The sequence below is a fragment of the Pipistrellus hanaki genome, assembly GCF_964339955.1.
Source record: "Pipistrellus hanaki genome assembly, chromosome: 1".
Lineage (NCBI taxonomy): Eukaryota > Metazoa > Chordata > Mammalia > Chiroptera > Vespertilionidae > Pipistrellus > Pipistrellus hanaki.
The window spans coordinates 67,812,811-67,839,903 of NC_140503.1; the positions used below are offsets into that span (position 1 = coordinate 67,812,811).

At 43.6% G+C, this 27,093-nt stretch overlaps 1 protein-coding gene across 1 annotated transcript; it reads left to right on the forward strand.

Annotated features, from left to right (window-relative positions):
- The first annotated feature begins 218 nt into the window (after positions 1 to 218).
- Positions 219 to 13,393, forward strand: GREM1 (gremlin 1, DAN family BMP antagonist). Its single transcript, XM_084895458.1, has 2 exons — positions 219 to 439; positions 9,428 to 13,393. The coding sequence occupies exon 2, from the start codon at positions 9,429 to 9,431 to the stop codon at positions 9,981 to 9,983; it is 555 nt and encodes a 184-aa protein (XP_084751584.1). The 5' UTR covers positions 219 to 439; position 9,428; the 3' UTR covers positions 9,984 to 13,393.
- The last annotated feature ends 13,700 nt before the right edge of the window (positions 13,394 to 27,093 follow it).

The following is a 27,093-nucleotide window of genomic DNA, read 5'->3' on the forward strand; positions in this document are numbered from 1 at the left end:
CCACCGGGAGCGGAAAATGTGATTTGCTGTGCATTCCAGGCGCGGTTCCCTGGGGTGACCTCTCCCGGCCGGCCGGGCGGGGGGAGCAGACAAAGAGGCGAGGGGGGCGGAGAGGGGACCCCGCGGGGAGCAGGAGGGGTGCGGGGGCGGGGGCAGCCCCGGGAAAGGGGGCGGACGGCGGGTCCCCGGCGGCGGCGGCGGCGCCTGGCCAATGGAGAGGCGCGGCCCCCGGGCGCCGCGCTCGGCCGCCGGCATTTAAACAGGAGCCGGCGCGATGGCCCGCACTTGGTGCGCCCTCCGCGGACCGGGCACCCAGCGTGCGGCGAGAGCGCCCCTCTCCGTCCCGCCGACCCCGCGCCCAGCCCGGTGGCTCGGGCCGCGGCTGCACCCCGCGCCCCGCGTCCAGAGCGCCGGCCGCGCCCGCCCGCCGCGCTGACAGGTGAGCGTCGAGGCGCCGGGCCGGGTGTGCGTGTGCGGCTGTGTGTGTGTGTGCGTGTGTGTGTGTGGTGGGTGGAGGGTGCGTGTCTGCGCGCACAGGGGTTTCCAAAGCCACTCCCGCGCCCCGCTCCGGGTGGACGCGCGGCAGCCCTCCGTGCGATAAGCTGCGGCCCTGCTGTCCCCCGGGGTGAACCTGGAAACGCCGTCGCGGGGTTTTCCCTGCCCCAGGCCTTGGCTGCTAGACCTCCCCTGGCGCCGTCTTTTGGGGAAAGGCCGGGGAAAAGGCGACCCTGAGCGCAGAGCGGATCCCGTTCCCGTCTCTAGGGGCCCCGCCGACGCTCCCCCGGGGCGCCCGCACTGCGAGGACGCGGAGCTCCCCGCGGCCGGAGTGCGGGAGCGGAGGGCCCGCGGGGAGCAGCGGGGACCTGCCGCTCGGCAGCAGACCGCGGGGAGCAGACCGCGGGGCCCGTGAAACGGAGAGGGTTCACGTTTTTGAGGCGGGGAGCCGGGCTGCTCCAGGTCTGGGGCACCGGCCGGAGCGCCCTGGATGAGCCGGCCCTGGGCTGGAGGAGCAGGAGAACCAGCGATGGACTCGCGCAAGAGTCAGGATACGTGGTCCGAGTGCGGACTCAGCGCTTCATTGGGGCTCACACGCCCACGTGCCGGCTGCGCACTCGTGCCCACGTTTCGTGCCTCGGTTCCTCGTTGTAGGCTCCTTTCCGTCCCTTGCGCATCTCCAGGAACCTCTGACCTGCAGGCGCCGGGCAGCGACCACGCGCCGGGTCCCTCGTCCGCGGGTGCCCCTGGGTTTGTGTTTTGGAGGCCCCCGCCTCGCCTCGCCGCGCCTCGCCGTGGACGGACCATGCGGGACGGGCGGCGGAGGCTGGTCTCCGGCTCAGAAGCCCAGGGAGCCTCTCGACCTCTCGCACCCCTCGCTCACCCATGGACCCCCCTGCAGCGCGGGGAGTGAGGCCAGGGGCTGTGGGGCTGAAGAGCTGTCACCTCATCAGCCAGAGTTCATTGTAGGCATTAGGCTTGGGGAGGACAGGCGCGCCCCCACTCCGGCGTGGCATTGTCTTCAAACCCCAGCTTTGCCTTGGGGGCGCCCCTGCCTGGCGTTCCTCTGCGCCTCCTTTAGTGACGGTCCTGGGTCCCGGGGGCACGGTGGGGGACAAGCGTGAGGTGAGCGAGGCCCTGCCATCGCATCCTTCCTGTGCGTTCGGAGCTGGCCTGGATGGTCTCCCGGTCGGACCCAGTTGCCGCCTCCTGCCAGACTCTTTTAGACAGAAATATAGCTTCGAAGTTAGGGGTTAATATCTTTTTTAAGAAATGGAACGAGGGCAGAGAGGCGACCATGGGTCGGTAATTGGATCTCCTGCTGGAAAGAGCAGATCCCAGCGGTGTACGGGTCTGTTTATGTTCCCCTTTCGAGATGGTGCCAGGACAAGCATCGATTAAAATAATCTATTGTGTTAAGTGGGTCATCAGGGATTTAAACTGTCCCCGGGACCCCAGCGCAGTGGCCTCCCTCTGGCTGTACACACAAGTTAAATAAATAGCGGAGAAGAGGTTAAGATAACCCCGTCCCCGGGTGAGGAGTCTTCTTTCTCCCCAGGGCTTTCCAGCTCCCCCTTCTCTTTCTCTTTCTTTTTCTTTTTTTGGAGGGGGTGGGGGCATAGTAACTTGAAGGGGTGGATTTTTCAAAGCAATGAGGGGAGATCTTAAGAAAACTACAGATTATCATCTCCTCCCTGGCACACCCAAGTCTACAACAGTAAGTAATTTGATTACTATCACTGGATAAATTGCACTTTCCAATGGTTCACTAATTATTTAAGGGTTCTTTAGATCTGTAGTTGCTCTGTGTGCATGTGTGTTTAACCCCCCGGGTCATTTAGAAATGAAAGCCTTTCATAAACTTAGTATAATTTCACAGATTCCTTATTTTCTTTAAAGTTCGTTTTGAGTGAGATGCTTTGGCAACTCATGATCTATAGGAAATTTAAGTTGGCGGACAGTCCGTAGTAGGTGAGTGCTCACACAGGGAAGGATAGAAGCTTATAAGTCCCCACATCTCTGAACGAGAACTGCCTGCCTGCCTTATCTTCCCCAGTCTCAATGTTTCAGTATTAAAAGTGATATCAATCCAAGAAATGCCTGTCAAGGGCAGAGCTGTGGAGCATGTCCTAGAACAGAGAGTGAAGAACCGGTCAGCCCAAGCCTGCCATGGAAGGTGAAGGGGTACCAGCCCATGTCATACATCTGCAAGGAATTTTCCTTCCTTTTAACATATGCTCTTAGAAATGCCAAGTGCAACAGTAATTCCTGGGACAAGGAATTTCCTTCACAGCGAACATGAAGTTACAAAAGAGAGAATCATTTGAGTTTAGGGTATTTTTCAAACGTTATTGCATGAGAAACAAGTCCATATGTCCTTTGTTAAATACTGTGGTGGGTGCCCACAGAACAGGGATGAGCGCTAGATAGAATTGGACTCAAACCTTGACTCTCCTAATTGGGAGCCCTGTAGCCTTGGACAGATTCCTAACCTCCCTGATTGGTAAAACAAACACAATATTATTGATCTCATATTGTGTTGTGAAAAGTAAATGATAAAATTTTCTCGAAATTTAGCAAATCACACTCACACAGGGGCCAACATCTTTTACTACAAGACAGAACCTATAACTTAGCTATCTCTCTTAGTGCTGCTCAGTGAATATTTAATGTTTATTCCTTTCAAACTTATTTCCTGTTAACTGCAAGAATTGTATACAATCGTTGAAACTGGTTTGGCTTAGTGGATAGAGCGTCGGCCTGCAGACTGAAAGGTCCAAGGTTCGATTCCGATTCCGGTCAAGGGCATGTACCTTGGTTGCGGGCACATCCCCAGTAGGGGGTGTGCAAGAGGCAGCTGATCAATGATTCTCTCTCATCGATGTTTCTAACTCTCTATCCCTCTCTCTTCCTCTTTGTGAAAATTCAATAAAATATATTAAAAAAAGGAATCGTATACATCATTAAATTCACACACACACACACACACACACACACACACACACAAATTTTCAATGAGCTTAGAGCTCCTGAGATACGAAACTACCAGGTTCAAAATCAGGAGGTCATAGTTATGGTACTTGCAACATGTACAGGTTGAGACTTTATGGTCCACTAGTTTGCCAACCACCAACTCTTCTTGGTACAGCTTGACTTAAAAGAAAGAAAATCAACCCAGCATATTCCTAAATTTTCTACTTAATGTCTGAAAGTTGACTTTTTAAAAAAGTAGAGATCAAAATAAACTTTGCCCTTCTCAAAGATTTAACTCTAAGATAAAGGAGTAGATTATTCTAAAATCTGGCCTGCACTTAGAGCATTTGCTTTCAGTTCCATTATATATACATATTTTTTTTATGCTGGGAGAATAATTTGATGCCATACCTGTTGAATTTCTTTCTAAAAATTTATTCACCAGGAGGAATTGATCAGATATCGCGGCACAGACAGCTGGCTTGCTGACCATTGTCTCTTCACTGTAATTCCCACTCAACACTCCATTTAACTGGTGATAAGCAGGTTGGTTAGCTAAAATGAGAAATATAGCAAGAAGAGGGCGGAAAGAGCTAGCCTAAACTTTTTCAAAGACACCAAGAACATTAGAAATAGTAACATGTAGCATTTTCATTTTTTATTCCCCAGAATTAGATTATGTGCTCATAGTCTTGTAAAGACAGGAATAAATCATGTCCCACTTAGGACAGAGGTGGTTAAACTGATTTGAGAATATCTATATTCTCTGGTACAAGTGCATTGGAGGGGAGGACAGTAATAAAGGAAAAAATAAAAAAAGATGGGATGGATCTTGCTGGTGGGGAACAGTAGTAGGGAAAGCTCACCACGACAATATGATCACATTACTTGGAGGAGAAATGCATTAAGGGGACATTGAGGTAAGGTTAAAAAATACTGTCTGTAAAGGAAAATCAAGGGAGGTTTTTGTGGGTGTCATGATGCAGTGTGGATCTGAGTTACAGCTTTAATTTAAAGATGTGAATGGGTCATTTTGTAAATGCAAGTTACCAAAAAAAAAAAAAATGTTTGCAACTCATGGTTGCACATGGGTGATAATTCATAGGAACCTAAATCTGAACTAGCGTTTGGGTTGAGTTTTGATAATGGGACACTCCACTTATTGATATGAAAAAGAATGGTCCTCAAATCTTCTTGATTTTCTCCATGTCTAGGATATTTACAATCCTAATGCTAATTATTTGGTGGCCATACAAATGGGATTTCAAGAGCAAAATAGTCCTATATCCTTCACTGAGTCATCAGGACCAGGTTGGGGTGTGTGTGGGGGGGTGGGGTGTGGGGGAGGAATGGGGAATGGAGGTGGGGGTGTGGGTGGAGAGTGAGTTGGATGGTTGGCCACAATCACTAGACAGAACCCTGGTTCCAGTCCTCATTGCCTCATCCCCTCACTCTCACTCCTGTGGAGTACTTACAGTCCTTCAGAGCACTGCTCTTCTCTAAGAAGCAGAGGACTCTGTTGGTTGAGATTCCAGAAGTTGGTTTTCACTCCTCTCCAAACAGCTAGTTAATAAGATTTAAGAACTCTTAAAAACCTCGCAATTAGCACTTGAAGACCTTTGAAGAATAGGCTTTTTAAAAATGAAAAAAACAAAACAAAACATTTCATAATATTTTCCACATCTAATAAATCTTATTTAGAGGCAAATTTACTTTTCTTATTAAAAGAAACCACCAGCCTGCCATTCTAGATTCCTTTGGCTTATGGGGTACACATACTCCCATAGGAACAGGAAGTCTGCCCAAACTAAAACTGAAAACCACAGTTTACTAATTTGGGGTTTACTGCTTGATTGTTGGTTTCTGCCGTAGTGAATACAATGACTTCAATTAGAAAATTGCCTTCTGCTGGGGATCAGGTAGAAAGTAGTGGCTATTTGGGGTTCTCCTAGAGAGAGGAAGGCAAGTATCTAGAAGCTCCCTAGACTAAGGAGCTTGCTATACTGAGGGTGAGAATGAGAGGACTGCAGTCGGCTGCACTGCTCACTGGTAGGTGGGAAGGCGTTTTAAAATGAAAAGAAACGGAAACTCTATAAATCCCACATGGTCTGTAATAATCACTCTTTTAAGAGCACCTACTGTGTGCCAGGTGCTGAGGATAAGGTGATGAGTACACCCTCGTGGCTCTCAGTCTAGGTATTTATGTAATTACAGATGTGAAAATGCCAAGAAGGAAAAGCCGAGTACAAAGAAGGGCCTACGTTGGGGGGGAAAAAAGACATTTTTAGACAAATGCTTGTGGGAGGGATGGCCTCATGACGTGAACCCGTCATACTGCTGTCAGCATACATTGCCAGTCAGCCTCAAGTTGGCCTCTGTGACGTGGGCTCTGCCTCCCTTGCTCTGGGAGGGCTGCGTTATCCTGTAGGGCTGAGGGACAGAGGGGGTGTAGGCCCGGGGCTCTCTTATATGCTCCTCTTTGAAATGGGCAGAGACTGTTTTAGTTTAGACCCTGTCCCCGAGCTGAATAAATGGCAGAAACTGGTGAAAGCGTTTTCAGTTTCACTCTATAGCAGTTGTGGAGGAGACTGAACGGTCCTGGCTCCAGCTATCCTGGGTTCTGGAGAAAATCAGCCCTGTTTTATAACTGGACTTTTCTCGTGAGTGATTTTTTTTTTAAAAGACAAAACAAGAAAATTAATTTTTTGGGTGGTGAGGCAAAGAAAAAAAAGGCTCTGTTTAAAGAACAGGGATGTTGTAACATAAACTGACAAAAGCCAGGGAGTCTGCAGTCAGAGCAGAGAGCTAAATGTCACATCATCAGCTCCAAACTTGAACGCGCCCTAAAGTATTAAGCTAATGTTGGGAAGATGGTGCTATTTAAGGATATTTTATTTATTTACTTATTATTATTATTAAAAAAAATTCTTTATTGTTGAAAGTATTACAGATGTCCCCGTTTCTCCCCCAGCCTGCCCCCGATCCAGGCCTTTAGCACCCTATTATCTGTGTCCATGGGTCACTTAAGGATATTTTAGATTTAATATCTAATGATCTTAATTTGACAGCGTCCTTCAGGTTGCATGGTGTTTACTGACAGGGGTGTCCTGTAGAGAATGTAGAGTCCACATTGCCTTTGTCTTTGAAAAGTGATTGCTCTAGCTCAGGGGTCTTCAAACTACGGCCCGCGGGCCACATGCAGCCCCCAGAGGAGTCTGATCCTGCCCGCCAGGTTTTTTGGGCAGTGAGCGCAGCCAAGGTGTTACAGTAGGAATTAGTTCATATAGTCCGGCCCTCCAGCTCTCTGAGGGACCGTGATCTGGCCCCCACTTTAAAACCTCTGCTCTAGCTGATAGTTCCTTGGGGGGCTGTGATAAGGTTTCTCTTAAATTGCACTTCGTTGATGACCTTGGGTAACACCAGTGTCCAGAAGAGAGCAGGGAAATGATGCTGCACATCTTTGTCCTTAAGCTCAGAAAACCGTGCTGAGTCCAGGGCAGGGCAGGCCAGGGGAGAAAGTTTCAGGATGCAGGTCAGATTTAGTGTGATGGCCTGAGGAGGGAGGCTGTGAATCTGAAAATGCCTGTCCCTCTGTACGCTGTGGCTGTAAGTGCTATAGGCCTTCCCGCTCAAAGCTCATTAAAAGGCAGTCCTGCACTCTCACAGCGTCCGTCCCCTGGTGACTACATGCATGTTCAGGTTTGAGAAGCTGTCCCAGGAGAATCCTCAGAGTCTCTGATGCTTCTCTCTTGCGCTTTCCTTTTAAAAGTATGCTCCTCCTGCTCCTCTTTCTCCTCTGTCTGCCCTCCCTTCCCGAACACCCTTCCCCAAAACAAATCTCCTTTTCCCAATTTACATTCCTGCCTCCATGAACTTTTCTCTCTCTCCATCCTTGTTTTACTGTTTTATTCTCTTGTCAGTTTTCCTTCTGCCCCCCCCCTATTTAATTTTTTGTCATTGTTCATATGCCATTTTCCTCTCTTATCTTTATCTAAATCAAGACCCACCCACAATAATTCATTGTCACCAATCTATTTAACACATCTATGGCATTTATTAATGCAAATATTTGCACACACCTGTTCTCTTGTGTCTATTTTCTGCCTTCTAAATTTTACACATGCGTGTGAGCGTGCATGCACACACACACACACACACACACGTGAATGACACATTTCATCATTTAAAGTGGAAAAATATATATATCTTTGTGTAAAGAATGATATAATGAATATCTGAATTCAGTTTAAAAATGAGAATAAGTGAAGGGTCCAGGAGTCTTTGTGAATTACGAGATCTTTGTGGTAAAGTAATTCATTCTGTCTGCAGTACTGTCAATCTCAAATTGCTTTCACTTTTACATCAGAACTTATCTGAATAGCCTGTCTGGGGAGATGCGGTATATACCGTTGCTTAAATGAAGTCATTTATTGAAAAGTAAAGTGATTTTCCTCAGCTCAGGTAGCAACTTTATGCTCGAGGAATTCCAGTAGAAACTCAGTCTCAACTTTTCGTTCAGAGCCCTTCCTGTGAAGTATCCTCCCTCATCCGGTCTCCCCACCGGTCACCTTCCTAAGCCTGAAAACGGTGAACATCATAAGCATCCAACCAGGGCACAACTCGGAGAGCACTGAGGCTAGTCAGGGGGAAAGACTGGGAGACCTGCCTGGTGTGTGAAGCTAACTTATTTTTGGGAAAAACAAGATACATTTCCCAAAGAGATGCAAGGTAATCTGGCATTGAAATAGTAGGAACGTACTGAATACTGTCAAGTTTAGGAATGAATACAGGTAAGTGACCACGATACAGATCAGAAGCCAGGAAACAATGGTGTCAGAAGCCAGGAAGCAATTCCCCGGGGAGTACGTGGGACGAGGGAAGAGAAGGGCCCTGGCTGAGTTCAGATCTCTACTTAGTCACTGTGTGATCTTGGGCAGGGCACCTCGCGGCCTGATGGCCAGGAGGGTAAAAGGAATAATAGTGCCAATTCATAGAGATATTGTGAAAAGTAAGTGAAAAATTTTACCTAAATGTTTATCAAGTGCCTGGTGTCATACTAGCTGCTATTCCATGTGCTGCCCAACACGGGATACAGTAGGTGATGTCCTCTGTGAGCCAACAACATAGAGCTCATGGGCCTAGACAGTATAGGCTACTGTCCATCAAGCTATAGGGGATAGCCTATTGCTTCTAAGGTACAAGCCTGTGTAGTATGTTGTTGTAGAGAACAACACAGGATTAAATCAAGCACGAGAGAAAATGGTTTCATCAAAACATGTGGTCAATACTAGATGTATGAGGCTGTTTTACAGAAACCTTTTTTCATAAGTAGGAAGAGTGCGTCCTAAAATAATAAAAACTTGGTATAATAAATGCATAAACTAGTAACATAGTCGTTCATCATCACTGTCAAGTTTATGAACTGTACATAATTGTATGTGCTGTACAGATATGTGACTGGCAGCACGGTAGGTGTGTTCACACCAGCATCACTACAATGTGGGAGCAATGCCTTGTGCCACAATGGCTACCGTGTCACAGGCCATAGGAGTTTCTTAGCTCCATTATAATCTCACAGCACCACTTTTTGTTTGTTTCTTTCGTTAATCCTCACCGGAAGACACTTTTCCATTGATTTTTAGAGGGAGTGGAAGAGAAAGAGAAAGACATGAGAGAAACACATGGATTGGTTGCCTCCTGCAGGAACCCTGAGCAGGGCCCGAGACAGAGAGGAGCCTGCAACAGAGGTATGTGCCCTGGACTGGAATTGAACCCTCGACCCTTTGGTCCACAGGCCGAGGCTCTATCCACTGAGCCAAACCAGCTAGGGCCAGGACCACTGTATCTGCGGTCCGTCACTGACCAAAATGTTGTGATACAGCACATGGCAATATTAACATTTTAATGAATTAACGTCTCTATTTTTCATGTCTTCCCTCTCCGTGTTTCCTTCCTTTAGCATGAGCCGCACCGCCTACACTGTGGGAGCCCTGCTTCTCCTCTTGGGGACCCTACTGCCAGCTGCTGAAGGGAAAAAGAATGGGTCCCAAGGTGCCATCCCCCCGCCAGACAAGGCCCAGCACAACGACTCGGAGCAAACTCAGTCTCCACAGCAGCCTGGCTCCAGGAACCGGGGGCGGGGCCAGGGGCGAGGCACGGCCATGCCCGGGGAGGAGGTGCTGGAGTCCAGCCAGGAGGCCCTGCATGTGACGGAGCGCAAATACCTGAAGCGAGACTGGTGCAAAACCCAGCCGCTCAAGCAGACCATCCACGAGGAGGGCTGCAACAGCCGCACCATCATTAACCGCTTCTGCTACGGCCAGTGCAACTCCTTCTACATCCCCAGGCACATCCGGAAGGAGGAAGGCTCCTTCCAGTCCTGCTCCTTCTGCAAGCCCAAGAAATTCACCACCATGATGGTCACACTCAACTGCCCCGAACTGCAGCCCCCCACCAAGAAGAAGCGGGTGACACGTGTGAAGCAGTGCCGTTGCATCTCCATCGATTTGGATTAAGCTGGGACGCCTGTCCCAGGGATGCAGCCCCAGGCAGTCCCAGAGCCAGACCTAAAGCAGCCTGATTTGTACTTGGCTTAAATCTAGAGACAAGAAGAACCACCAGCTGCCTCCTGACGGGCACCTGCGAGTGCGTAGTTTGCATGCATGCGTGTGCATGGGTGGATGTGGCTGCGTGCAGACACCAGAGGAAACAGTTTCTGCTGGAGGGCACTTCCTGTCACCCAAATGAATCTGCTTCCACAGGGGACGGCCCAGAAAGCCCACACCATCCCAGGCATCTTCAAAGGTGCAGGTCCGAGCTCTGGTTCTGCCTTTGTCTTCTGTGTGCCCTCTTAGGGACTCTCCCTTTAGAATGAATGTTGATGGAAGAGGCCGCTCTGAGGGCAGGAGACCTGTGTTAGTGCTGTATTACACTTGGAAGGGGCTTTTCAACCTGTGCTTGCTTCCCGCCTCCCTCCTCCCTTCCATAGTCAACCCCTTTGTAGGATCTCAGTGACTGTGTCAGTCTAATCTCCCATTTGCTAAGGGTCCTAAATTAACTCACTGGACCATGGACGTAAATGTTTCCCATCTTTGGAAGACCCTTCAGACTCTAGGGGAGCTGGTGCGGACAAGGACAAGAAGGACAGAGGAGTGAGAGAAGGGAGGGGTTGGACTTAAGGACCACTTGGGCCCAGCAACATTCATCAGGGAGATGTGCGGGATCTTGGAAGGCCAGCCCCCAAACACAGTAGACCCTTGTGTTAGCAAGTTTTCTCCTGGTGGTTAACAGAACCCAAGAGAACAGGGGAGAAATGAAATTGTGGAAAATAAAATCATTAACGTTGGCTGTCACTCTGATTGGCTGAAACGAGTTGGAGCCCAATTCCAAACTTTAAAATACGAGTACTGACCACTTTGAGTTCTGCCCCTTCCTGCTTTGCTTCTCAGGCAGACAAATAGATGTAGCTCAGCACCCCCCACGTAGGGATCAAAAGAGAACAGAAACCTCGTAAGCAGGAGGCACTAATTCCCTTTGCTTGGTTATAATCACCTCTTTTCCAATTCACTACTTCTGGGTAATGCTTGTGAGAGGCACAGCCTGGCTGTAAAGTCTCTGCCTCTGCTGGATGTCCCTGACAGTGAGGAACCAGGCTCAGAGGAGAGCGTGTAGGGCCTGCTCCATTCTAGCCTGAAGAATCTTTTGCTGCAGTCATTGAGAGAAGTTTGAGCTGGAAAGCAGAAGAGAGTGAGGACGTAAAGGAGGTTGCTTCTGGCTAAGGAGTAGTTTAATGCCTGGCAGGAGATGTGAGGGACGTGATCTCCCCCTCTTCCTTTGCCCTGTGAGGGCCTAGTGGGAAGCCCCGGTAAGAAATCCGAGCATTTGGGTTCATTAGCTGTCATGGTCACATTGGTGGGATTCATGGAACATTGTAACTCTCCAGAGTGTACTGGTAGAGGCTGTCCTCTGATTAAAATTAAACGTGAGCTACTTCTCAATAGCTACTTAAGATTTATGTAATGGCCCAAGTGTGGTGTGGATGAACCTTACTGCATTTGGGGTTTGTCTAACCTGTTCCTCCAAGCCTGAGGTTTTATATGTAAACTGTTCCCCGCCCCCTAACACTTTTTTTTTGTTGTCTTGTATCATCTCAGCCTTACCCCCAAGTTATGTGTAACCTGGGAAACCAATACCATAGATTCATGTTTCAGTTGCCCATCAAGGCTCCAGCATTCGAAGGCCCATTGTAACTAAAAAAGCTGTTTTTATTTTATTTTTTGTTGTTTTGGTTCAGTGTTCTCCCATTTAATAACTAAACAAAAACCATACTCTGCAGCAGAAGTTATTTTGAACACCCAAAATGTTGGGTCTAATTTTAAAACTTTAAAACTCACTACTGATGATCCTACTACACTAGGTGAATTTGTGCATTTCTTATACACTGTATGCCCCTGTCCTAAATCTTTCTATCATTCACATCCTCCAGCAATAAACCACAGAATGGATTTAATTAAGCACACAACTGCTAAGCCGGAGTTTTTGAGGGTGGGGGAAAGGACGAGAAAGGGAAAGGAACTGAAAATATAAAACCATACTCAAGAGGAAAAATGACATTCAGAACCAGCGTCACTGAATTTCTCTTGTTTTAACTGTGCCAGAAGCATGCAGTTGTATTAAGAGAGATGACTTAAGTTGGCAGCAGCAATCTTCTTTTACTAGCTTGTACCACATCTTGCATGTAAGTTGAATTTGGCTTAAGTAAAGAGAATTTCCTCAAAATGAACTTCACTGGGATAATCAGCAGCATAACTGCCCTAAAAAACACAGCCTAGCCAAAGAGGGAACTGTCTGCTTTTCTTATTGTGCCTATATTAGACTCGCACAAGTACGGTGTGTCTCCCAACATTTATTAAAAGTGCCATATCTGTTACATAGTGTATTGGAGTCACCGATGATGTACTGATATGTTTTTTCATTACTATAGTATAATTTTTTTTTTAAGTGGCAAGCTATTTGCAATCTCGATCCTTCCTTATTAAAATAATGCCAAACACCAAATATGAATTTTATGATGTACACTTTGTGCTTGGCATTGAATGAAACACACATCCTGCAAGTCTGTAAGTTGTTTTTGTTGTTGTTGTTATTATTGTAGTTCTTCAAAGTTTAAAATGTAAGTGAAAAATCTGGAGGAAAGGATAATTTCCACTGTGTGGAATGTGAATAGTTAAACAAAAGTTATGGTTATTTAATGTAATTATTAATTCAAATCCTTTGGTCACTGTGATTTCAAGCATTTTTTTTCTCCTTTATTTGACTTCCTTTGAGTTGAGCAAAGAAGAGGCGGGCACATTGTATGCTGTCGGAGGCTTTTATCAGGTCAGCGGGAAATAAGATCTTGACACATCTGAACATGCATTACAGAGTCCAGACCTGAGCTTTTATTTTTTTAAATTGAATGTTCCTTAAAGGTTAACATTTATGAGGCAATATTAAGAATCATTTTAACGGTTATTTTGGAAGACTTATGATGTGTGTGTACAAATAGTGGATAATAATGAATAGTTCACAAGCCCTTTTAAGGAGAAAATCTAAAAGGGAAAAAAGTGTGTGCAGAACATTTATAAGTGACAAGTTAATGCTTAAAGAGTGAAAGTAGTTCTATTGATTTGTCATTCTCAAGATATTTAATATCAACCGCATTGTGTATTATGTCTGCTTTAATCATTTAAAAACAACAGAGGATTATATAGACTATGATTAAGGTACTTTGCTGTGTATGAGGAGGAGAGGGGATTTGATAGTGTCATGGAAGTTAATTTGGTTTCAAGCAAAGTTTTATGAATCTGTAACTAGAATGTAATTTTACCCAAATTATGTTCTATATAACTTTCCCCAAAGAGCAATAAATAGAACCTCTTCTCTCTCTGTGTCTCTTGTGTGTCTGTGTAACTGGAAGTACTCATGGGATAGAGGTGACGCAAGGATTCACTTGTTGTGGGAAGGGATATAGGAAAACAATTAGATCCTGTGACCTCAAAAGGAATTTGTTTCTTCCACCTACCTTCCAGATTCTGCTTGGTGTCAGATGGATACCTCAGGCTATGGCAGTTAGAAGAGTTAGAAACATGAGAAGCCTTCAAATGGTGGAAGAATTGTCATAGAAATGATAATAGCTCCATTTTGAGGTGTTCAAGGGAAAAATGGGAGAAAGATTTAGGGCTCAGTACAGGAAGAGCTCTCTATAGATGGGAGTGATTCAGCAAAGCAGTGAGTTGCCATGAGATGGTGATGGTGAACTCCCTGCCCTGGGAAATACTAAACCATATTTCTTTGCTTAGAGACTTTGTCCAGAAAAGTCACTAAGCAAAGAAACAAACAACAAGCAGCAGCAGCAACAACAAATCCTGGTGAGGGGAAAAGAGACTGATTTCAAGAGTTACCATATTATATCACTTAAAATATCCAGTTTTCAACAAAAATTGATGAGTCATGCAAAGAAACAAGAAATCATGGCCCACATACAGGAAAAAAAAGAACAGCCCTTAGGAAGTCCAGACATCAGACTTATTAGACAAAGACTAACTCAACTCTTTGGATATTCAAGAACTAAAGAAAAATATTCTAAGGAACTTAAGGAAAATAGGAGAACGAAATTTCATCAAATCCTGAATACAAATAAGAGAAATTGCTTTTTTAAAAAAAGAAACAAATAGAAAGTGTGAAGCTTAAAAGTATAACTGAAACGAAAATTTTACTAGAGGGGCTGAACAGCAGATTAGAGCAGGCAGAAGACACCTTTACCTAGACTAATGAGAGGGAGGTAGGAGAGAAAAAGGACTCTATTAAAATCAGAAAATGAAGATTCCCATAAACTTTCCACAAATACCAGGAGGATTATAAGGGAATAAATACTATGAACAACTGTATGCCAACAAATTAGATAAAATGGACATATTATTAATGTAACAAAAAGTTTAATTCCATTTTTTTCATGTTTGACTCCTAACATCTTTTATGCCTCACTCCTCTCTCGTTCCCTCCTGCCCCACATCTGGGCAAGCTGATAAGAAAGCCCAGGCTCTCCCTTATTTGGCACTGATGCGATCAAACTATTCAAGGACCGGTCTGCATGTGAAAACCCTCAGCCTAGCTCACTCTTTAACCACCATAAAAATTCAGTCAGTTTTCTGTTCTCAGATCAGGTTGGGAGGCCTGCCCTGCTCTCCACAGAAAACCTTGTCATAAAACTTTCATTTACTCTTGGTGTGTGTAGTCGTGTCATCAGTCTTGACATCTGAGCCAGATTTTGAATAAGGTCCATGCTGTTTATGCTGGTGTCTATAACACCTAGAAACACACAAAGTATGAGAATTACTTGAGAAGAAATAAATATTTGAATAGAGCTTTCACAAAAAAGAGGTTGAATTAGCAATAATAATACACACACACACACACACACACACACACACACAAACAAACAAAAAAACAAACAACAAAAAAACTTGCCACAAGAAAAGTCCGAGACTAGATGGCTTCACTGGTGAATTTTACCAAATATCTAAAGGATTAATACCAAATGTTTACAACCTCTTCCAAAAAACAGAAGAGAAGGGAACACTTTCTATCTCATCCTATGAGATCAATATTACTTTGCTACCCAAACCAGACAAATACATTACAAAATAAAACTATAGACAAATATCCCTTAGGAATATAGATGCAAAAATTCTCAACAAAATGCTAGGTAATTGAATTCAGCAGCACACACAAAAAGTCATTATATAGCATGACTAAGTAGGATTTCCCCCTTGGAAAGTAAGGTTGGGTTAATCATCAATCAGTGTAATACATCATATTAGTAGAATAAAGGACACACATCACACAATCATGCAGAAAAAAATCACTTGACAAAATCTAACACCCTCTCGTGATAAAAATCACTTGACACATTAGGAATATAAGGGAATTCTGATAAAAGACCCAGTAAATGACATCTATGAAAAACCCACACAGCTAACATTACTTAAGGGTGCAAGACTGAAAGCTTTCCTTCTATGTGTATCTGCTTTCACCACTTCTTTTCAACATTGCACTGGAGGTTCTAACCAGGGCAATTGGCAATAAAGGAAAAAAGAAGTCATCTAGATTGGAAAGGAAGAAGTAAAACTATTTCTATTTTCAGATGACATAATCTTGTATGTAGGAATACTAAGGAATCCATAAAAGAAGTATTAGAGCTGTCTTGGTCCATTCAGACTGCTATAATAAAATATCACAGACTGGGTAGCTTATTAAAAACAAACATTTACTTCTCACAGGTTTAGAGGCTGGAAGTACCAGATCAGAGTGTCAGCATGGCCAGGTGACAGCTTGCTTTCAGGTCTGGAGCCTCTTTTACAAGGAACTAATCTCATTCGTGAGGGTTCCACCTTCTTTTTTAAAATTTTATTTTTATTTTTTATTAAATTATTATCTGTGTACATATCTTACCATTGTTCCCGCCCCCCCCCCCCCATATATGCCCTCCCTCCCCAGAGTTTTGTGTCCATTGGTTGTACTTATATGCATGTATACAAGTCCTTCGGTTGATTTCTTATCTTGATTTAAGCACCTCCCAAAGGTCCCGCCTACTGATACCATTACCAATGGGGATTAGGATTTCAACATATGAACTGGGGAAGAGAGAGGGCACAAACAATTTGGACCAGAGGAAGAGCTAATAAATGAGCGTATCAGTGTCACAGCAAGATCAAGATAAAAAAGTTAATTGTATTCTATTAAGGAAAAACCTAAAACTGAAATTAAGAAAATAATTCCATTTGCAACAGCATCATAAAGGATAAAATGCACAGGGATAAATTTAATAAGGGAAGTACTAGGCATGTACTAGTAAGATGAAAATACAAAACATTCTTAAAAATATTAAACACCTAAAGAAATAGAAATATATCCTGTGCTCATGGATTAGAAGACTTAATGTTACTCAAATTCAACACATTCTCTATCAAAGTCCTAACTGGTTTCTTTGAAGAAATGGACAAGCTAATCCTAAATTTTATATGAAAAAGCAAGAGACCCAGAATAGCCAAAACAATCTTGAAAAAGAAGTCTGAAGTTGAAGGGCTCACCCTTCCTGATTTCAAAACTTACAGAAAACAATTGTTACAAGGCAAACACCCTTTTAACAACCACTAGGATTTTTTCCAGCCTCTTCAACAGGTCTTCCTATGATCCACCTCTGTTTTAATCATTTTCCACACTTCAGTAGTAACCACTCTCAACTTTTATAATAATTTCTTCTTTGCATATTTTAATTGTTTTATCATCAAAGTGTGCATCCCTAAACTCCACACTTTAATCTGGTTATAACCCAACTAGTGGCCTGGTGCACAAAATTAGTGCACTGGGGATGGGATTCCCTCAGCCCACCCTGTACCCTCTCCAACTGGGGACACCTTGGAGGATGTCTGACCACAGGGATCAGGCCTAAACCGGCAGTCGGACATCCCTCTCACAATCTGGGACCGCTGGCACCTAACTGCTCACCTGCCTGCCGATCACCCCTAAATGCCCTCCCCTACCAGCCTGATCTTGCCCCCATCTGCTTTGTCCTGCTGGCCTGATCTCACCCCTAACTGGCCTCCCCTGCTGGCATGATCACCACTAACTGCCTCTGCATGAGCCCCCATCACCAATGCATTGTTCAGAAGGAAGTCGGATATCTGGAAGATGGCCAGTTGACCCGGTCTAATTAGCATTTTATTCTTTATTAGTATAGGTAGATTATATAGGATAGGATTGCTTAAATTGGGGAGGGGGAATGGAAGGAGCCTTTTTCAACAGGAGGAGATGCTCTTGGCAGACAAAAATACATAATTCCTATATCTGGACTGATAGCCATATGCACTATACTGCCAAACTGGTCATTAAAAAATTGAACCTTTCTTACATATTACACCAAGCAGCTGTTGCCCTTAAAACCCCTCCTCAGCCCCCACCTTATGTTCTGCCTTCGCAGTACACCCAGATTAGCTTATGATTGGTTGGTTTCTATGCCAGTCAGCATCAAAAGCTCTGCCCCCTAAGCAGCCATTGGATCCTTGCACTTTACCCAGATTAGGTTCTGATTGGTCTGTTTCTATGCCAGTCAGCATCAAAAGCTCTGCCTCCTAGACAGCCATTGGCTCCTTGCATTTCACCCAGATTTGGTTCTGATTGGTCTGTTTCTATGCCAATTAGCATCTCTGGGCTTAGCAATGGGCCTGATCAGGGAGGCGGGGCTGATAAGCAGCTCCAGCAGAAGCCTGAGAGAAAGAGAGGGAGGGCTGCTGGCCAGACCCCCAAGCGAAAGAGAGAGGCAAGTGCTGATCATCAGCTGCCATGGAGGCTATAGATCAGACCCTGTTTTTCTGTGCAGGCCTCAATCCAGGCCTGATCTGCAGCCCCCTTGACAGTCTGTGCTAGGTTGCAGAGCCCACAGTATTGGGCAGACAGTGCTGGTTGCCACAGCAATCCAACACTGACTTCCAGTTGGTCAAGGCTTACGGTCATTTTGGATGTTATGGACCATGCATTTTTATATATTAGAATTAAGTGAGAAAAGATGAAGGTCTAAATTAAGGCAGCCCTAAGCCCCTTCCTGTGATCTGGGTGGTGATTACCAAGCAATCAGTGTTCACTTCCTCCTGTTTCACCAACAAGTTTACGGGGAAGAGGTTAAATTAATTAGATATTTTAAAGTATTTTAAACAATTATTTTGTTCCTCATCATAAAAAAACAAAGCTTAGATTCTGATGGTCACAAAAGGATTTTATCATTTTCTATGTTTATAATTGAAGCTACCTTTTCTCCTCTGCTTATCATTAGCACATGTAGCATTAGTCCATTGCAAATGAACTTCATTACCTTGCAGACGTCCCACAAATCCCAATACTGACCCCTAGAATGTAGACATTTATTATTATGCACAGTGATAGCAGAAGTTAAAAATGGGAAGTAAATACCTATTGTTTTTTACTTCTGCACCTCTTTTTCTTAAAAAATTTTTTTAAAAGAAAAACTCTTGCCTTATGTGATGCCATCCAGACTTATTACTGTGCCTTTCATCCTTGCTCTCCCTTAGGCATAGGGCTGACATAAGAGCACATCAGAAAATCAGAAGACCCATTACATCTGGACATTTTGATTGATTTTAGAAATGGGTTTGAAACAACCTGGATGCAAAATAATCTTCCTTAAGATTTGAATTTGGAGACTGGGAGAAACAAGATGTTTTTGCTTTTCTAGGATTACAAGTTATAATAATGCTGTAGACCAAAATATGATGATAGTGATCTTTCCCAGGTAAATGGATGAAATTGTCTGAAGAATGAAGCCTCAACACACAAAAAATCAGAGCCAAATAAGGAGTAGGTATCTCAATGAAAGAATTTTTTTCCTATATGGGGAATCAGACCAACCTCTGGGTCATTCTGTATTAGTTATGTATCACTTTATAACAAATTATGCCAAAACTTAGCACCTTATAAGAACAAACATTTAGTATTTCACACATTTTAATAGGGATCTGGAAGTGACTAAATTGGATGCTCAAAATCTCTCATGAGTTTGCAGTTAAGGTCTCAGCAGGGGCTTGACTGAGGCTGGAGAATCCCTTGCTCGTAGGGCTCACTCACATGGCTGTTGGCTGGAGGCCTCATTCCTCACACTGTGGACCTTTCTTCACAACATGGTAACTGGCTTCTTCCAGCATGAGTAAGCCAAGAGGAAGCAAGGAGGAAGCCACAGTACCTTTTATGACTTAGTCTTCCAAATCACATTTTACTATCACTTTATTCTAATTGTCAGAGCAAATCACTAAGTTTGCCTACATTTGAGGGGAGGATTTTTAGGCTTCACCTCTTACAGGGAGAAGTATCAATGAACTTGTGGTCCTATTTAAAAATCAACGTACTCTTGCCTGGCCAGCGTGCCTCAGTGTTTGAGCGTTGGTCTATGAATCAGGAGGTCACAGTTCGATTCCTGGTCAGGACACATGTCCATATTGCAGGCTCTATCCCCAGCATGGGGTGTGTAGGAGGCAGCTGATATATGATTCACTCTCATCATTGATGTTTCTATCTCTCTCTCTCTTCCCCCTCCCTTCCTTTCTGAAATCAATAAAAATATATCTTAAAAAATCAAATCAAATCAACACACTCTTAGTTACACCAATCAGTAAATTTAATCTTTGGCTTAGTTTGCATTGGTTTTATGTCACTTAAGACCCACAGAACCCTATACCTGTGTCACTAAGGAAGTTTTAGATGTTACTATTTATTGCTTTTACTCTGTGAATTGATCTCTAATGATAGAATGCAGGCAAAGCAGAGCTACTTTTAGTGTCCTGCATCTGTATCACCAGTAGCACCAAAACGGGTTCTACAGAAACAGGATCTTAACCCATAGCAGAGAGAACTTACCTTCCAGGAGGGCCAGAGGCCCACTTAGTAGACAGAAGTTGATATTCAGTGCCACTGAGGGACCAGCTATGTGCCTTCCAATTCCTTCCCATTCCCTCTGCAAACCTCAATCCCAGGCATTCTCTTCATAGATAAACATTTTTGGATTCAATTTTTAATTAAAAGGATGGACCTAGTCAGCACTTTCCACCTTGCCATTTTCCATTTAAGGGACCAGGAAGAGACTCTTCAAGTTGAAGATTCTAAATATTACATTTTTTGAAAACTTATACCGGAGGAGCAAAGTAAACGATGCTTTGAATAGAAGGGGCCCTTCGCCATGGAGAAGAAATTGTCACTTGAATTACATTTATAAACTTGTTTACTAAAAAAATTATCACAGATTTTAAAAATTCTTATTTTTTATTAAATGTCAGTGAGTGTTCTTGCTTACAATAAACAGAATCTATATTTTAGGTTGTGGGATCAGAAAGAGGTGTATTCAAAGTGGTTAGGTAACTCACAGACCCTCTGAGGGTGGGGCAAGAATCTTGTTTGAATGCTACAGAGGAATATAGAGTCCAGAAATAAATGGTCATGGAAAAAAATGCCCTACTCACCATGGTGCTATTGTAGGAAAGTATTCCTGGTTTGCCCACCACCCCTTCGTTATGCCACTAGAGACAGATGTAGAAACTGCAGCCCAGATGCCCAAGAGCCCAGTCACTCCCTCTTGATGACAGACAGAAGTTATGCGATCCTATGAATGGTTGCTGACGCAGGTTGGTTGCTTCTGCTGCAGGTCTGGTGTGGTGTAACTGCCCATTAGAATCTAGGGCAATTTACAAACATAACTTCAAGGGAGTCTGGGAAGTGTGAGTGTTCTGCTTTCGATGCTCTACATTACAAGGAGGCACCCCGATAGGTTCCTGGAGTAGGCACCCAGAGAGCAAGAGGCCACATCAAAGTAATTTGCAAACATGGGTGAAAAAAAAAACACGTGACAGGCTTATTTGAAAACATCAGTCTCTTGTCCCATCTCTTCTACCTGATCTCCTCCACCTCATTTCTGAAGGTCAACCCTTTTCAATTCCTTTTGCCTGTTTCTTCTGCCATTGCTGAAAGTTCAACAGGGGCCAATGCCCAAAATGACTCACTCACATGGCTGGCGGTGGATGCTGGCTACTGCGGGAAGCTTAGCTTTAAGTGGTCTCTTCACATGTCTTCGGCTTCTGAAAGCACAGTGGTTGGGTTCCAAGAGCAAGTGTTCCAAGAAAAAGAAGAAGATAAAAGCTGCCAGTTCCTTAAGACTGGGTCTGAAAAGAAAAAGAAAACTCTGCCATTTGTGATACCACGGACGGAACTTGAGGGCATTATGCTAAGTGAAATAAGTCAGAGAAAGACAAATACTGTATGCTTCTGCTTATACCCTGTTTCCCCGAAAATAAGACAGTGTCTTATATTATTTTTTTTCTCCCAAAGTTGCGTTAGGTCTTATTTTCAGGGGATGTCCTATTTTCGGGGAAACACGGTATATAGAATCTAAAAAGATTGAACTCATAGAAACAGAACAGAATAGTGGTTGCCAGAAGAGGGGCTGTGGGGTGAAGAGGCTGCTAAGAGAGAATATCTGAAAAGTTCTCATGTCAAGAAAGAAAACTGATAACTATGTGAGGTGCTGGATATTAATTAAATTCATTAATGGTACATATATCACATCACTATGTTGTATACCTTAAACTAACACAATGTTATATGTCAGCAATATTTCAATAAAACTGGGGGGAATGGGGTTAAAAAAAGACTGGGCCTGAAAACCTATAGTGTCACTTCTACCATAGTTAATTGGTAAAAGCCATGTAAACCTGCTACAGTCAAGTGAGGGGATGAGAGAAATGTCAAAAAATCTGGGGCCGCCATTAATCTAACTCATCTAACTTACGGGAGGGTAGAGGGACATGGGGTTCTGCTGGCCTGTTATAAACTCGGATGCAGTCTCCTGTGTTCAGCCTTGCAGCTCATCATGACCTGTATCTCCTGCAGCACTTGCCTCTGAGCCTCGATTCTCAGGACTTTTTTTTTTTTTTTTTTTTTAAACTCAGTTTGAAGTTTCTTTCCTTGTGCTGTCAATGTTCACTCTTCTGTCTCCCTTACATCTCTGAAACTATTTACTGAAATCACTCAATTGCTATTGTCTTTTTTTCTTTTCTTACTCTTCATCCTTGTATGTTTATACTTTTAAAATTCCTTACTTTCACTTTAGTGGAGTTTCACAAGAAAAAAAATAGATTAATTTATATAGTGTATTTGTCTGAGTCCAACAAAAATGTATACCCATTGTTACTTGGTAACAATTTGATTTTGTAGAGTGCTTTAAAAGGGAAAAAATGCACTTTTGTATACATTCTATTTGATCCTCATTAATTTTTAAAGAAAGGCAGAACAGGTCTTTAAGTTGTCTTCATTTTAAAGGTGGAACAAGCTGAAATCAGAGACATAAAATGATTTGCACAATCTTGCTTTAGTGACGTGCTTTCTACCAAATCCTCCAAAGAAAGATTCTGGAATTAAGTGTAAGGGTAACAAGGAGAAGTCCAAGAAAATAATACTAGTTTTTCTTTTCATTTGAGGGGGAAGATGCAGTACACAGAGTTCAGTAAAACTACAATTTGTGTGGCATTGGAGCGCCCAATTCACAAACTGGAACTTGTTTTTTTTTAATGTAAGTGTGCAATTGTGGGGGGTGGGTCAGGAACCTACTAGAAAGAAACTAAGAAGACTTTGATGACCTAGCTCAGCTTCCTATTTCAGGCCACGCTGCTCATTCTATTCACTTGATCCACATGCTGGGATGTGAGAATTTTCCCCCACATCCCCTTGCAGGAGCCCATTTGGGCGGTTCTTATGGTAGTGGCTGAGTTTCAAAGAGGAAGACCCTGTAATGTCTCCCAGGCATACTACAAAGGAAATATAAGTCATCAGATAGTTGGATCTGGACCGGGGCCAGGATAACTCGACTCTTCTTGTAGAAGGTGCCATGGGATCTATGGTGATGGCAGGTGATGGGAGAAGTGGGTCCCCTCAGCTTTATGTCTTGTCTGAAAGATGATAACCATGCTAATAAATTTAGTGCCACATTCTTTACAGTGTGCTCATCCGACCCCTAAAATAAGGCCATAAACCATAATGGGGTCCACGATGCTTTCAATTATTAGACATTCATTTCTGCTCTTCATTTTTCCCCCCTCTCCGGCCCAAATTTGGCTTTATTGATGTGCTTTCAGGAGGCATGGGAGAGGGCAGTGTTAGGGGAAAAAAAGGTCCACTTTTTAGCAGTCTGAGAAAAATTATATGTCTATCAAAGTAAAACCTAGGCTCCCTAAAGGGAAAGACATAGCATTTTTGTCATTGTATCCACAATAAACACGTAGCCAGATCAGAATGAATAGAGCCTGTTTGGGGTTATTCCTGAGCATTTTCGGAATCATAGGTTATTTCATGTTATTAACACTCCAATTAAGAGAAGCATTAAGCTTTTCCTTTAGTAGCTACTAGTTAGGATAGGTACAACCCCACCTCTAGGGCTTTTTTGAGAGCAGGAAGGCATCCAGAAAAGTTTGTGGGATGTGGCACTGAGCCCCAGAGAGAGGCTGAGTTTGTAAAAAAAAAACAGTGTTACAGAAAATACATTATTTGGGTTTCTTGCCCTGGTACATAACACTGGAAATTGGCCTTTCTGGCTGTTTGAAGCAAGGCTGGAAGGATTAATTTCTTCACTACTGATCTCTCCCTCTTTCTCTGTTTTTTAATTAAGATTTTAAAAAAATTATACCTGACATTTAATATTATATTAGTTTCAGAAATACAACTAATGATTAGACATTTATATACTTATGAAGTATATGTCTTGTATTCATTGGACATCATACATAGTAGTCACAATATTATTGACTATTCTTCATATATATTTTATTAAGCATTTCAATGCTTTATTCTTTTCCAGATAGTCAACACTTGAATTCTACACCCATACCAAATCTAAATTCTGATGTTCATCCATGATTCGAAGGAAACTGGGCACTACTCAAATAGAGTTAAAGAACCATTAATGTTGATAAAAATACTAGATGGGAAAATCTTAATTACAACTCCCTCCAGAAACTGAAAACCTTTCAAATATCCTTCTACTCTGAGACCCTGTCATGACCAAAAAAAAAAAAAAAAAAAAAAAAAAAAAAAATTCCCATTCATTCTTACTTCTCACCTAAGATTCTTTGTATTTGTGAACAGGCCGAAGCCGGTTTGGCTGTGGTAGAGCGTTGGTCTGCGGACTGAAAGGTCCCAGGTTCGATGGTTGGTTGGGGGCACATCCCGGGGGGGGGGGGGTGCAAGAGGCAGCTGGTCGATGTTTCTCTCTCATCGAGATTTCTTTTTTTCTTTCCTTTTTTTAGAAATTTCTTTTCTTTTTAAAAATAATATAATTTTATTGATTTTTTACAGAGGGGAGGGGAGAGAGATGAGGAGGGGAGAGAGATGAGGAGGGGAAAGAGATAGAGAGCTAGAAACGTCGATGAGAGAGAAACACCGACCAGCTGCCTCCTGCACACCCCCTATTGGGGACACGCCTGGAACCACGGTACATGCCCTTGTCAGGAATCGAACCTGGGACCTTTCAGTCCGCAGACCAACACTCTACCACTGAGCCAGCCGGCTCTCATCGACATTTCTAGATCTCTATCTCTCTCCCTTCCTCTCTGTTAAAAAAAAACAAAAAAACAAAACAGTTTGGTTTAGATGAGAATAGGTTAGGAGAAGAGAATGTTAGGTAGTAGGTGAAGATAGAAAATTTTGATTTGCTATTGAGTTTTCAGAGGGCCTTTAATACAGGGGGAGAACCAAAAATCAGTAGAAGGAAATTGTGGTGGAAGAGAGGTGTACCAGTAGGACTGAGCAGTAGCAAGGAGTTTATGTGGCTCCTTCAGTAGAAAATGTCCATTACATTGAAAAATGAGTGAACAATATTAATCAAACAATGCTGCTGGCAGCTTTGGGTGAGTTCCCAAATGCAGGTTCATATTGCCATTGTCTGCATTCCTCTGCAGACTTTCAGAGGTAAGGAATTGGTGAGGGGAGAGAGGGTTGCGTTGAGGCATTACTAACAGGAGATTGTTCTTAATTGTGGTGCTTACTTCTTTGATCATTCCCCTTTGAGACAACCTGAAGGAAAAAAGAAGCCACACAAATATCTTGCATTTGTGCTACTCACTCAAGAGAACAAATGAAATCACAGCTGTGTACTGATGAAATAATTCCGTGTTTGGGATATTAAAAAGGGCCTTTAAATGGCTGTAATTCCCTCATCTGCGCCAGAATGGAGATTTTGCTTGGCAATTTAGACCTGAATTGTATATAGAATGTGTACATACATTAAATTGCTAGACAATGAGCATAATTAAATTTTTGTTCAAAAAAAATGTATGGTAAGGCAAATCTATGCTTTTATAACCAAAATGGAGGAAAAGAAGCATGAGAGTTTTCAATTAAACATTCTGTGACTCAGTTTGAACTGATTTTGGGAAAAGATTACAATAACCTGACATGTACATGTACCTCAATTATGAAGTTATCGTTGCAAACTAGAGAGTTCTAGCTTTGGGGGGGTGGGTTATAGGAGTGGTCAGAGGCCTGGGGAACATGATGACAGCCTGACCATGGCTTTGAGCTCACGAAGGCCTCCAACATGACCAAAGAGGCACAGGGTTGAACCCGTCATCACGGTTTTATAGGATCCCAAGGAGTTTGTTTCATTTCAAAAGGATGGGGAAGTTTGACTGAGTCACCCAACATGCTTTGCTAAGAGTTAAAAAGCCACGTTCTCTAGACCTCAAGATTGAAAGGACGGATGAATCTAGCGATTGGTAGGTAACGTGATCTGCCTTTTGTAGCAAGCCAGAAGCCAGATGTCCCCTCCCCTTTGATCTGAATAACACTTTAGGCTGCAGACAATAAGATTGGTTTTAAATTTATTGTCTCTTTGATTTCTGCATTCTAATGCTTTTTAAATTCTTTACACAAGACAGGGCTATATATAGGCAACTGGGGTGGTTCAATGGAGGCCAAAAAAAAAAAGTAAAAAAAAAATGCCAGTAGCTTTTGAGGAGGACAGAGTGGAGCCTTATGCATATTTCTCTGCAAGGAAACAGGGATAATACTCTCGGGGACACGGACTTTTTTGTTTCCAGGCGTATTACTCCGAAATGAAGTTTCCCATTCCTGTTCCAGCGAGATTTGTGAAAAGTTCTCGGCAGCACGCCCCCACCTCCCTCAGCAAAGTGCTGCAGCAGAACCCAATGTAAGCGAAGGAACCCACATCAGAATGCCTTCCTTTCCTAAGCCCTCCGTGACCTTCACCCCAGGTAGCGCTTCATTCCTACCCTTGGTACCCAGCTTGGGGGAGGCCGTCCGTGGAGGCCCAGAGCTTGAGTTCATCAGTCCTGTTGACTGTGGAGATGCGAACGTCTGAATCCAACCTCACCCGCCGGAAGTTACGTGGCATGTGGGAATCTTTTACTTTCAATTACTACTAAGTGAACAATAGTGACTGGGCACTCAATCAAATGGGGAAAAACCTTTAGCCCAGTTCCTTCACTCAAGGACATCCAATGCAGGACAAATTGCCCAAGAAGGCAGCGAACCAAAACCGGTTTGGCTCAGTGGTAGAGCGTAGGTCTGCGGACTGAAAGGTCCCAGGTTCGATTCCGGTCAAGGGCATGTACATTGGTTGCGGGCACATCCCCGGTGGGGGGTATGCAAGAGGCAGCTGGTCGATGTTTCTCTCTCATCGATGTTTCTAACTCTCTATCTCTCTCCCTTCCTCTCTGTAAAAAATCAATAAAATATATTAAAAAAAAAAAAAAAAAAAAAAAAAAAGGAAGGCAGGGAGTTCTGGGAGGAGCAGGAGCAGGGGTTCCAGGCTCCATGCGCTTCCATTAAAGCTCTGTGACTTTGAGGAGGCACGGCTTCCACTCATCTCTGTGTTCTCTTTTGGGATATTAGGTGAACTCACACTGACCTAGCATTTTATTAGATTAAAAAGCATTTCCCAGTCAGATCTTATTCGAGCCCAGTAATCACCCTGTGAGGCAGCCAGGCAACACTGCATATTCAGGATGAAGAAGTGGA

What these genes read in the sequence shown, in the direction of transcription:
- GREM1 (XM_084895458.1), top strand. Translation starts at nt 9,429, where the DNA reads ATGAGCCGCACCGCCTACACTGTGGGAGCCCTGCTTCTCCTCTTGGGG.